We start from the raw sequence: 13,588 nt of genomic DNA, 5'->3' as shown, positions 1-13,588 counted from the left end.
GTAAACGTGCCCCTGTCCCAGTGTGTTTGGAATAAGTTGCAGGCATCATATTGAAATGAGGAAACAGTTGCAGGTGAATTTAGATAATAAAGGATTTGCAAATAGTTGTATTCTCTTTTTTTTTGTTTTACACAACGTCACAGCTTCAATAGAACCGGCTTTGTGGGTTTTTATTTTTTTCCCCTCACAGGATTGACCCACTGTCTCATCTACAGACTGTACAATACAGAACACTGGAGCCCACAGCATATTCAAAATATACTAAAATAAATTGCTTGTGTATAAAACACACAAAGTACAACATCTCACACACATTTTATAATTTCCCCTTGGAGATATCTACTTTTAATTCCATTCTAATGACAACATGATGACATTTTTTCAGCAGAGCAACAACTTCTTCGGCCTTGCAGGCATCTGTGATGGACGATCACATAGAGGACAGGCCTATCCTGGTCAGACTAATCTTTTTTCTTTTTTAAGAATTAAATGCTGTGTGCTTAAAAGAAACACAAAGGCTGATACAGTATTGATGAATTTGGCAAAGCTAATTTGCACCTGTGTGTTGGCACCATTAATGCAGCCTGCACATGCCACTTACAAGATTACATCTTTCCTGGATTTTTTTGTTTTTTTTTTAAAGAAAAATGCAAAACCACATACACAATGAGAGGGCATGGATGAGAAGGAGTTTAGGGAATTACACTTTAATAACACAAAAACACCCAAAAAGCTTTGTGCCCTCAATGCTATCTTTTAATTGTTGTGAGAGATAAGGGAATAATTTAAGATGCAGTAAAAGCTTTCCGTCTCATTTTGGGAAGAGTTGCCAATGTGGTGAAATGTAAAAGTGGAGGAAGATAGACTAATGAAATGAAGGTCGCACGATAAACTGAGAAAATGTTTGAAGTTTCATGCAAGGAGAATGACATTAAAGTTCAAATATAACTAAGATTGGCTGCAATTTTCAGTTTTTAAATGAGCATATAATCCCAAATTTTTCTACATTGTCATCCCTCTTCATAAAGCTACAAAGACAAATAAATAAACAAGTTTTCTATTGAATAAAAGGCAGCCAGAGAATAAACACAGTATTCTATGGATTTAGGCAGCTTTGACACATTCTGAGACGGATAGAGAGGCATAAAAGAATGCTCTGAAACTCCATGCTCATAGCTCCACCTTTTAAGTAGTACCTAAAGCATGAGCTGCAGCATTTCCTCAGGGAAAACGGGGGAAAAAATTCACACTCAGATGTCAAACATCAATATATGATGTTTAATCCATATTTAAATATTTTTGTGTATTCAGTCTCAGGCTGCTTGGTAAACATCTATAGCAACTTTGAGCTCCAACATTTCCCAGTATGACTTTCAATATGCTCATGAGAAATGGGCTCTCTGTGTTGCACAAAGTTGCGTACTGTATGTGTAGGAGTGAGGGCTGCCACAGAGGCATTGTACAGTTTTCCTATGAAGAAAAAAAGAAATGGATCCATGCAGTTGCATGCAATGCACAGCTAAAAGTTTTAAAAAAAATGCCACCAGAAAGGTTTTTGTACTTCACACACAACTGACAACACATGCATAAAAAAAGCCAGTCACAAATGCATTACACAGGTATTCAAGCATGCGCTGTGTGCATGAGATCTGTCCGCACTCTGTCCGGTTGTGATGCAATGCAGAGCAACTTTTAAGAAGGTAGTGAATTCACTCCTGCGAAATTATCATTCAAGATTCTGTATTATTGAAGGTTCTCTATAAAACATTATAGCCTTACACGCTGAGGCAGAGATAATGGCTTCTCTGTACTTTTACAACTCATTTCTTGCAGCAGTTTTACTTCTAGCCAAACTCGCTGCAAGTCTCAAAAGGCTGGGAATGCTGCTGAATATGTCCAGATCTACTTTAACAGGCATGAAACTGCCAGCTACACCTGACGCGGGCCATCCCCCACCTCTTGTGACACTACTACATTGCTGACATAACTGTAAGATGGATCGTCATGAAATGTGTTAGTGTGTGTTTTTTTTTTTTTTTTTTAAAGATGCTCTGACAGCTCCATTTGCAGGTCAAAAATTTCATTTTCAGTTTTGACCTGTAAAACTACAAACAGTCTCATGTGTTTTACAACACAAAACTGCACCAAGGCAAGCAAACGATGAAGGAAGGATGAAGTTGCCAGCTGTTGTGATCACAGCTGTGTGACATGTACAAAACTAAACTAAAACAATTCTATTCATCTAATAATTGTTTTTTGTTTTGGTTTTTTTTAAATCATGCAGCAGAAAAGGACAGCTAAATTCAGTCTGACTTTAATTGTTTTGCTATGGCACATCAAGTCAACTTGTGTTTCTCTTTGTCTGAGCTCGTTCTGTCTAGTAAACCGAGTCAACTGCTGTCAGTCACACAAAGGCGTTGCCGTTTGATTTCCCTTTGCAGATCCATGCAGCTCTCATGATGCACAAAAGGTCAAAGTGACTCCATGCTTACAGGTCCTCTTTTGTTTGTAATCAGGCAGCATGACCTCTTATCGGATAAAAACCAAGAGAAAACAACAAATCTATTCACTTCTTATACTCAGACTCAGGTTACCGGAGTTGGGGTAAAATGAAATAAAAAGCACAACAAGAGGGTGCTTCTCTGTGCTAGACTTAAAAAATGAAAACAAAAAAAAAAAACAAAAAAAAACACACACTTGACCTCTACAAATGCAGCAAGACCACCATCACACAACAAAATCCTCACACTGTGTGAATGTTTAATATGGATTTCTCCATTAATGGATGAGTAGCAGGTCTTGTAGTACTTATTTCTTTCTAACAAAGTGTGTGCCGCCTGGAGGGCACATTCATATGCAAACACACACAAACTCTCAAGCGTGTAGAAAAACACAAGGGCTGGAGAAAGAAAACGCAATCTGCCTGCTAATGTCTGTCCAAGATACCAAGCTGAGTTACAGGACAGTGTTCTGATAAACAGCTCGGAAAGAGCTACACTTCATTAGCGGCACAAGTGCGCTGGCCTCTTTGGCCTATTTATTTTCAGTTTCCCAATGTTGTACTTTTTAAAGTCTAGTGGAGATGATTGGCTTCCTTTAGAAGTTGATTGAGCAACCAGTGGGAGCCTTTGACTCTTCTTGTGATTTCAGCTTTAAAGAAATACATTCGACACACCTCCATTAGGCGATCGTATTCCTCTTCTCTACAATAACACGGCACAGTTCCTCCCATATGCCTGCATTAATCACCGTGATAATCACCTTCCTCTGCCTCCCCACAGCTGAAATAAACCAAATAGCACATTCTGGTCATGATTAAACTACGATGGATTCTCTGCTAGACATACACATAAATAAAAACTATCATAAGACACTGAGGGTATTAATATCTTATATAAATCTAAAGGACCTTTTGGTTTTGTATGAAAGGACTGTTTATAATCATTAAATGATCATTTCTACTACTGACAGGAAAAGAGGCAGTTGTTCAGTCGGACTGTGTGACCTGTTTCTTTACAAGTTGGAAAGTAAACTATAGTATGAACACAACAACAGCAGTGCACGAGGTCACGCATTGCTCCATGGAAGGCTGTAATTATTATTTGCAAGACTAAGAATTTGTTTCAAATCTCTATGATCTGACTGCTTGTGCAAGTTTTCCTTTTCCATCTTCACTTTATCAGAGCTGCTTTTTTGCAGCAATAATGTTCACATATGGCACAATGGTTTAATAGAGATTTAGAGCTACAGCTGCATTATTTCAAAGGGATATTAATTTTAATACTGAAAGTGTTTTATTTTCTCTCCCGTGAGTCTTAAAATTGTCCATTTTGTGATATGTGCCATCTTCATTTATTCCTCACCAGTAAAACTTGCACTGACAATTAGACTAGTTTAGGGATTAGATAAGGGTAACATAAAAAAAAGATACAAGCTGATAATGTCACGGTAGCACCAACTGTAATATGATTGATGGGTGGGGCTGTTATATTTATACATGGTTATGTCAGCCAGATTTTCAGATGGCATGTGCCGTTACTTGTCTGCACAGCCCTGCATCAGATGAGGGCCTGACAGTGACACAGTCCCCTCAGTAATTAGCAGCACAAGCAGGAGCCAAGGATCAATGTGTTTTCCATTGAAAGGATTCTGCCAAAGACAGATCAATGAAGGAATCAGGGGGGATGAGAAGGCAAAGAGTCACACAAGATTTTAAATGCAGCATAGAGAAGGAAAAAAAGAAGAGGCTCCAGCCATGATGCAATGATTACTTGCACTTGCTAGATTGATTTCTTTTTATAGTGTTAATGTCCACACCCACTACCTCCCACTCCCAGTTTGCACATTAAGTAAGCGATACTGGTCCAACAGCAGAGGTGGGATCGGCATAGCCATCTGAAACCACAAGCCTGAAAGCACAGCTCTAAATGGGATTACGCTTTTGAGACGTTTAAGGAGGAAGCACTGGTTTTCAATTCACTGTCCAGGGCTGCAATCTAGCGTCGGTCGGTTGCATCGAAGCTTTCTGCGAATGCAAAGTGCTTGGAGAAGTTTTAGCTCAAAGATTTAGGCTGTAAATCGGCAAGGTTATCTTAAGTCTTCGTTGAGCTCTGAAAGTCAGGAAGCGCGAGCAGTTTCATTTTGTCCCTGCTGATGTAATGATAAACCCACTGAGGCGTTTCATTACTGCCACGCCACCGAGTGCTTTAATGTCATTGACGCTCCAACATCCTTTACAGTATCCATCTCTCAGTTCCTCAAATGTGGATGCTCCCTTTGTCCTCTTGCTCTGTGCTGTTTGCTGTTGGTCATGAGTAAATAAATGGGTTTTTCTAGGCTAGGCACTTCAAATTGATTTACTTGCTCAAACAATTTGCTCTTGCACAGCACTGACTAAATGACTCTGCCATCATTGATCCATTGACACGGCAAGTCATCTCAGATTTACTTGATTTCTGTTCCTTTTTTTTTTTCCTTGAGTATTTCCCTAATGCTCACATAATGACCTGAACTCGACTGAAGTTCGAAGGGTGTCTTTGTAGCATTTCTAACTTTAGCAGTTTTTAGATATAGCATGTTTTTACATTGAAAAAATAGACAAAAATAACTTTTATTCATTGTTACTGTTAATTACTACATGTTTAAGCTGATTTCAGGCAGCCAGGCAACAGTTCACTCATCTCTGCCCTTCACAACTGTGCATTACTTGACGAAATTCAATTTATTAACATCTGAGTCCAGAGCAGGAAGAGTGTTACGATAAGGACAGATGCAGTACTTGAGAACAAATAATTTCTTTAAAGGTGGAGTATGTAAGATTTTCAATATTTTCAAAATAAATTAACTGATAAAATAACTACAATCATAATTAGATCGTTTTTTTTAACATGTAGGTTCCAGTCTGTCCATATTTGATGCGTTTCTGAAGTTACTGAAGATATAAAGATTTAGATGATGCAAGCCAAGTGGGAGCAGAAACACAGAAACTACTTATGTAGGTAAATATACACAAGTACGAGTTTGATTTTCTCGCCAGACAGCCAAGAGTCCAGGAAGACAGTTTATCTACAAAGATCACAGTGTTTGTCTCTTTTTCCCTGACAGCTGGTGCTTTAACATCATCAGTCCAAGTTTACAAATTAAAAGAAGAGCAGTGTCAGTGTTTCCACTACCATTATACAGGGGAATAATGGCAGACCCTCTTAATTAAGTTTTATCTGGTTTTCTCTACAGAAATCGTTTAAGTTTCTCTTTCCTCTAGAACAGGTTTATACTTTATCTGTTAATTAAAAATAAAACTAAACAGTCTGATGTTATTTATCTGATTTACGTGGTGGGATGTTGCAGCTGTGTGCACGGGGGAGTTTGGACCTGATGTCACACATAACGGCTCCATAATGGGTTCCGCCACATTTCCATGCAAAATGGAAACCTTTTTCCTTTGTGCATTTGGAAAAAGAAAAAGAAAAGAAAAAGCAATTCAACAGAGGAATGAAAACGATCTTCATGCAGAAAAAAATGCAAATAGGACCAGAAACGATGCAGTGCACATGCCAGGCTTCTAGTGGGCAGTAAAACTTTGACCACACACACCCAGGTGTGCACTGCATCCTCATTAAAACAACCCAAGAGAAGAGCTGCAGGCTAACAGCTAGTTATCAGGTGCATATAACTTCTTCTCTGGTGACATAAATGTTCCGGCAGATTTTGCTTCAACAGACCCATTTAATTAAAAACATGCAGCTGCACAAAGGTGATATGGAGGATCACCTCTGTTGCTGTGCTTTTTGTGGTTAAACAGGCTCTGAGCACACAAGTGCAAGATGGTGTGAACGATGTCACCATCGCCAAAAGATTCAGATTCCAGTTCATATGGACAGAATTCGCAGTTGCAAGAAAACTTTACTCTAGAAGTTGTTCTCAAAAGTTTGAGGTTTTATTCATTTAAAACTTTGTAGCAAAAGGCCAAAACACAACAAATCTTTTCTACTTTACTGACTCAGAATTAAAGTTTAAACTTGTAGACATGTGCAGGCACACACAGTGATCACAATTTTTCAGATGTAAGCTCAAAATCAGATTTTTTATTTTTTTTTTGTTAACTCGTCCAGGGAGGTGAAGATAGAAACAATTGCATTAAATCGATGAACAGTCGGAATAATTTTCATTCTCTGGTGTTACATCAAAAATGAATGTCCATTATGGTACACTACACACAGCTGAAGAGCCTAATCTTCAGTCATCATAGTAATATCTGGGTCACATGATGGCGTCAAATCCAATCTTCTATGTAGGTTTTATTCACGTCAACACATTCTCTGAGAAATGAGCTTTAAAAATATTCAGAGCCACTCCACTGGATAAAAAGCTTTGTCAGAACATTTAAAAAGTTTCCATGTTTTCTGCACCCAGTGTTTTTCTTTTGTTTTTTAAAAAACCTTTATTTATGGGAAATTAGTTTGTGATTAATGTGGGAATGCGAGGTGACTTCACCCCTAAGTCTAGCTGTCACATGATGATTTAAAGAGGCCCTTTTTGTCACCATCACATGCCATACTCCCACTGTAACGCTGTAACTGATATATTACCTGTTACAGTTACAGTTTATGAATATGAATATGCAGGTTTACTTGTGGTTCCAAGAGTCTCTCAGAGTATGACGGGAGGAAGAGCCTTTGGCTATCAGGTTTGTCTCTTATGGAACCAGCTCCCACTGTGGTTTCTGGAGGCAGACTCCCTCTCTGCTTTTAAGATCAAGCTGAAGACTTTCCTTTTTAACAAATCTTATAGATAGGAAACAAGCATCTCCTGATTTCAAGCCTGCATTTATGGGGCCCAACTGTTTGGGTTATGCTTCTGTAGTTGTGGATAGTCTAGCCCATCCATATCAATTGCCCTTCATGTAGCAATGGGGACGTCACCTGATGCACTGAGTAGCACCCTGCTCCTTTTCCTTCATGTATAAATATATGTCAGTATTGCCACCATTAACATATTTCTCCTTTTCATGCAAGTCTTTCTGAATAAAAGCTGCTGTACATGTCGAACCGTCTTTCCTGTCCTCTGCACCCCAACCAGTCAAGGTAGATGGCTGCCCTTACTGAGCCGGGTTCTGCTGGAGGTTCGGTCTTCGCTTTCTTCCCACTGTCACCTCATGCAGCTCAGGATGAGGGATTGTATCTGTTACAGCTGCCTGCCAATCCACCTAAATGCTGTCTTATTTTGTATGCAAATCCCTGTTCCCTGCCTGCTGATTGGACAATTGCTTGACCTATCAACAAGACTGCAGCGACATTGAAGGGCGATATAAACCGGCTGCAGCTGTGGACTCATTGGCAACTGTTTGGCACATTGTTTCCAACTTGGCAACTTTCTCGCTACATCTAGCGACTTTCCAAGCCCCCTTGGCGATTTTTTGTTAAAAGCGACTAGGGACAGATCTAGCAACTTTTACTGGAGTTATTAGAGACTTTTCTGGTGTTTTGGCGACTGACTTGAAGGCCCCTTTTGTTCTGCAGTTACTGTCAGGAACGAGCAGAGGGAGCCTCTCCCCATCCTAAAGCACTCCCAGCCAGCCAGCCTCAGCAGGCTCCGGCAGCCGGTCAGAAGAGCAGAGAGGACCTGCACGACTCCACACACACAGTTAAAAATGAATAGCGCATGTGCAAATCCGCCGCTGATCCTGCCCTGGCTTACAGCATGGGATGTAAATTGCAAGGTTTTTCACTGTCACGCCAAAGTAATTAATTACATTTACTCACCTCGTCCACTGTGTGTGTGTGACACAAGCTAAACATTTATCTTGTTCATCATGTCTCAGTCTAAACTGTATACTATAAAGTAAAGAAAGGAGTGGGTATCAAATCCTGAATTAAAAGGCTGGTTGAAGCCATTTATTGGAGATGATACGAGGGCATACTCCCTATATAGTAAGGCTGATTTCTATGCTAAACTACGCGATTAAAAGGAAAAAAAAAAAACACTTTGCTGGTCCCAAGCCTGGATAAAGAAGGAAGAGGGCTGTACATGCAGCTAGGAATTCCACACAACATAACAGTCCTTTGGTTAAATGTGATATTTGATATTCCAACATTTAACAATGGAGGGCAAAATTAAATTATGCAATGTGGATCTAAAGGTATTAAAAGTTATTTTTTTAAAGTGATAGCCTATTTTGATATTAAAATAAAAAACAAAAAAAAACAAAAAAAAAAAACCAATAGAAAAGAGTTTATTCATAGTACTAAACATATTTAGGGTGGTTTTGACTCATCTACTATGTTCGGTTAGTAGAGTTTAGTTTCTGTGTTTAAAAACTGCTCGGTCTTGTGTTCTACCAGCAGTGTTAAAACTGGTTGGTTCCGTGTTCTCTGTTTATTTCTCTTGCTAAGTAGTCTTTTGCGGTTTTCATAGCAAAGTAAAGCCCTTTTGGCTTTCTTTTTGTTATATTTGTAAATTGTATTTTAAAGCCCTTTAAGCTCCTCTTTCTGTTGCATTTATACATAGTGTTTTATTAAAGTTAGAATGTGTTGGACTAGTAAGTATTTCTGTTTTATTTATATATAGTAGTTTTGGCTTTTATGCATAGCTGTTGGAGCTGCATTACTTTCTGTTTGTTTTAGTTTAGCAGGCCAGTTTTTGTTTCACACATTTTGTGCCTTGTTTTCTTTTTTTTCTTTTGTACTGGATGGTTTTTGTTTTCTAGCCGTCCTTTCCTTAAGCAGCTACGCTAAGCTCAACACTTATAATATTGCCACCATTTGTTTGTTACCATCTTCACTTGTGACAATAAATTCTCAGAAATGTACCATTTAACACCTGTCCTCAGTTGTTATTTGTTACACCTCACATCCCCTTGCAGAGTTGGGCGTAACAGGATCGAAGTCCAGATCTGATGCAATGGGTTGGTTTCTATTAGCTAGGCTATTTATGAATTTGCTTGAATTGATGTTTCTGTAAAATGCCTTGAGACAACACTGTTGTGAAGAGGCGCTACAAAAATAAAGCTGAACTGAACAGAATTGAATGTACGCCATTTGAGCAGATTTTAGGCAGACACCATTTATTAAGCCTGTATCTAAGTTACTGGTACGAAACTGAAGAGACAACACAGACTAATTTTAATTTATAGATGCATTAATGTGTATCAGTGTTGGTGCTAGTTAAGCACCAAATTTTAAGGATGGACAGAAGGCACTGGTTTAAAATTAGTTACTTTCTGATTCCTAACCAGAACAGGAACCTGTTTGGTGGATACATTTCATTTTGTGTAAGTAGATTTACTTGCACTTTTGGGTCATTGTCCTCCTGCACTGAGCTTCAGTTGACAGGATGCCACCCTGTCATTATGAGACAGCATGAAAAACTGGGAAATTGTTTTATATTTAGCTGTGATGTGCTCCCCATTTAAACATTTTTTTAGTAGTTTTGATCTTTCCCCAGTTTTGACCAAAATGATTTTGTCACCTAAACTCAACCAGCGACAAGAGTCTTATTGCAAAGCCTGGAAGCAAAACCTGGGCTCTGATGCTTTGCATAGCTGCCGTCCAGCTCACCAACCTACTGCCAAACGTTCTTCATTCAAAAAACCTCTGAACATACCCCAGCATGCAATTATGCTTCACCTGCAAACAATTTGGAAAACAGTTCAGTTGCACAGACAGGATTACTATGGCATATCTTAAAAGCTCCACTGATTGCTTCAAGCCTTTAGCCGTTACTCTGATCTTCTAAACATCAGCACTCATGGTGCATCTGAAATCATCTTATGCATCTATCTTCCACCGAGTACAGCAGCTGCAATGCTAAATGATCTCAAGCTTAATGTACTGGTCAAACTCAAAGTCTGCCAACTCACAATACCATGTTTTTTCATGTTTCAATAAATTGCTGCACCCATTTCCACTTCTTATGGTAATATAGGAATTAGGAGTGGCTAAATGACCTTGCAATTCACCTTGAATACCGTCCTTTGACACCTGAGCATATATTTGTAGACATTATTGTCATGAAGTGATGGAGAAACGCCTTGAGGTTGGTTGAAAAGCGAGAAAAGGGAAAATTTTAAAGCCTGATAAGAGTCATTGCCAAATCAACTTTTGAAGTATTGTTTTCAACTCATCATCTCGTCATTATTACAAAGCTGCAATGATTGGTTGGAAATTAACATGGCACAGAAATCCGTGGGGGAGACAAAGCACCTAGAGTGCAGCAGAGTGTTCCTTTCAGCTCTGTTTTAGTCAGAGAATCAGATATAATTACTATCAACTGCCCTTCAGCTGCCCACATGGGGTCAATTCTCTGGCATTCTAATCATCATAAGCTGCCTGGTTATGACTGCCCAAAAGCAGTTTTGATTGTGCTTCGCCTCTCCTCCCCCAAACGTCATTCCACTTAGCACAAATTCTTCACATTTCTCTTTTTAAATCTCAAGAACCAACATCTTTGTGAATGTTAACTAGAACTGAAACCTTAGGAGGAGTGTTTTGTTGGTTTGGTGTTTAACCAAAGAACAATGTCACCAAGTGGAGCTAAAATGCTCTGGATCACAGATATATGCTGTATTTACATTAAGACAAAGTCAAGGCAATGCACTCATTCCACCCAAGGTCAGCTTCCAAGTGTACACCATTAATTATCACTTTATTATCTTTACCAGCAGGACTTGAGAAAGACATGCCCTACTTCAAATGATGAGTTGCAAATGAGGAGCATCTCAACAGTGATTGAGAAGTGGATCCATTTGAGGAATAAAAGTATTCTATCTGGCTTGTCCTGCATTTCACCATCAGGTCTAGAAAATGATGTCAACCCCGCTTCAAAAGATTCCTTTGATGCTTATCACCCCGATTCACTGACAGCTACTCCACAGATAAATTCCACGAAAGAAAAATAAAAGCCTTATGTACGTATAGTGACAACAGAGGAAAAACGCACCGAGTGGACGCCTTTTTTCTTTCAGTTCACTTAACATTTACACAATCATCTTGTCTGCCTGAGGGGGAAGTTCATATTCAGGTAAAACGCATTTCGCGACAGGGGATCAGAAATAATTTTCCTTTTCTGTTTTAATAAAAAAAAGAGCTAAAGAAAGCAGAAAAAACGCCATGACCTCAGCCAAACTCTTAAGCACTTTAATTTCACATGAACCACACAGAAATGTAGTATGATCGCAGAACATGGTCTCATTAAAAGAGCTGATGTCAAAAATGAATGAGGATTGATTCGACAAATGAGATGAAGTAATGCATAACAATACAATATATACATGAAATATGGAAGAAAAAGTTGTCAATTAGGCATGTAAAACACAAAAAAGATGTGTAGGGAATTTCTAGGTCACACTCGTAGCTCTCAGCATAAATATAAAACCTCCACAGATTTATCAAACCCCAGCTTTCAGTTCTACATCACACAAGAAACAAACTTTTTCACTCCGATTTAAAGCAGCCTGTTGTAAAAAAAAAGAAATTCTGAACATTAGCCTCTAAAAGGAGTTTATGGAGCCAATTATGTGACAAAGGAATGAGTGAATGAGTCTTGACAGGTGTTTAAATTTGTCATCTTGTTGTGGGTCATTTTAAGCAACCTGGACCAGTTCTGGGAATGACTCATGACAAGACTGTTTCTAAAAGAAGCGACAGGCAATGACTAAAACATGGAGACAAGGGAGAGTTTCAATGCCTGTTTTGCCTTTTCTTATCTTGGTGTGTGGTTCTTCGTATGCTAACAAAGCAAATAAATCTCAGCCTACCACAAGCAGCCCAATTAAAAGTGGATCAGGTCATCAGTCTGGTATTTAACAATAAGTGCTTATTCTGTGGTAAACTATGATGCGTTAGCAACTGCATCATTAGATTGTCTGTGTTTCTACAACTCACCCATGAAGTTTAGGTACCCTTCTCCACCCAGACCATGGGTGAGGAGGCGGATCATTTTATGCAGCTGCAATCCGCGGTCAATGATGGACGACATGGGAATCTGAGTGCTCATGTTAGTGTACATCTCCTTGTCCATCAGCCAGAACGCCAGGGTCTTATCACCAACTAGAGCCTAAAGAGGAGCAGCATATGTCATTACTCATGGCAGAAAAGATGATTACGATTTCCACTGCTACAGTCGGCGTGGAAAAGTTTACCTGGTCGTGACTTTCTGCATAGGCTATGCACTTCTCTCCATATCTCCGGTTGGTCAGCGTAAAGGCAATATTGCCCATGTTCCAGTCCTCATCCTTGAACTCCTTCAGGATCTATACAGTGACAGAGAAGGCTTATTGAAAAAGGTTATGATAGATGTATAGCTGAGAGATCTATTCAGGTTCTGACTGATGCTTTTCAGCTCAGTATCTCAGTTCTGGCAGAGTTTTCTCTGGGTTACACTTCTTTCAAGGATCAATCTCTGTTTTGACATCTCTATATCCGCACTGTGAGTTATGTCTACCTTTGAATGGTGGTAATGGAGTTTTTAATAACTGCACTACAGCCCATGGGTAGCAAGGCATCAGCTCTCCCAACCTCAGATGGGCAAGGTCAGAACCTTTCATCCAGACGGAGGGATTCAACAATAAATCCAACGGGGGAATCAATGCCACTGCTCTGAACTGCCTACATGCACACTTCCTGCCAATGGAGTCATTTTCAGAGGTCAGAAGGAGATGTGGGGGTTACCAAAGCATGCTTCCAAAGCACATCTTCCCACACAGTGCTGCAATAAAGTCACGCTAACCCAAACTGGTAATTAAATGTTCCACAAACACCAAACAGCTAAGAACGAGAGAGGGCAGGGAAAAAAAATACAGTGGGTGACTACAGTGGGAATGGTGATAATTTAATAATAAACAGAGAGGCCAGAGAGCCAAAATATCATCATCAAAATGGGAAAAAAAAAAGTTTATGTCCTCCAAGAACCCTTGGCAACAGACATGCTGCCTGACTGGTGGGGGAGTTGGCAAACCCATTTAAGTGACAGGCTGAAGTCTGCTCAGTGGAATTGGCAGTGACAGCTGATGGACATGTCAGGAAACCTTTATATTACTCTACAGAGCCATAATCCTCTGAGTAAAGAGAGTAAATTGTGCAGATCAATATGT

General features: G+C 39.4%; 1 protein-coding gene across 1 annotated transcript in view; it reads right to left on the bottom strand.

Moving 5' to 3' along the window:
* The window catches only part of gbe1b (glucan (1,4-alpha-), branching enzyme 1b), a 97,763-nt gene that overhangs the window by 34,899 nt on the left and 49,276 nt on the right, over positions 1–13,588 (bottom strand). The window contains exons 11-12 of the mRNA XM_079246463.1: positions 12,638–12,748; positions 12,381–12,552 (exon numbers count right to left, since the gene is read on the bottom strand). Coding sequence (XP_079102589.1) covers positions 12,381–12,552; positions 12,638–12,748 — 283 coding nt within the window. The remainder of the gene's footprint in view (positions 1–12,380; positions 12,553–12,637; positions 12,749–13,588) is intronic.

This window comes from Telmatherina bonti, assembly GCF_933228915.1.
Source record: "Telmatherina bonti genome assembly, chromosome: 9".
In the NCBI taxonomy this organism is placed as follows: Eukaryota; Metazoa; Chordata; class Actinopteri; order Atheriniformes; family Telmatherinidae; genus Telmatherina; species Telmatherina bonti.
Note: the sequence above shows the minus strand (reverse complement) of the source record. Positions and strands in the feature narration are given on the sequence as shown.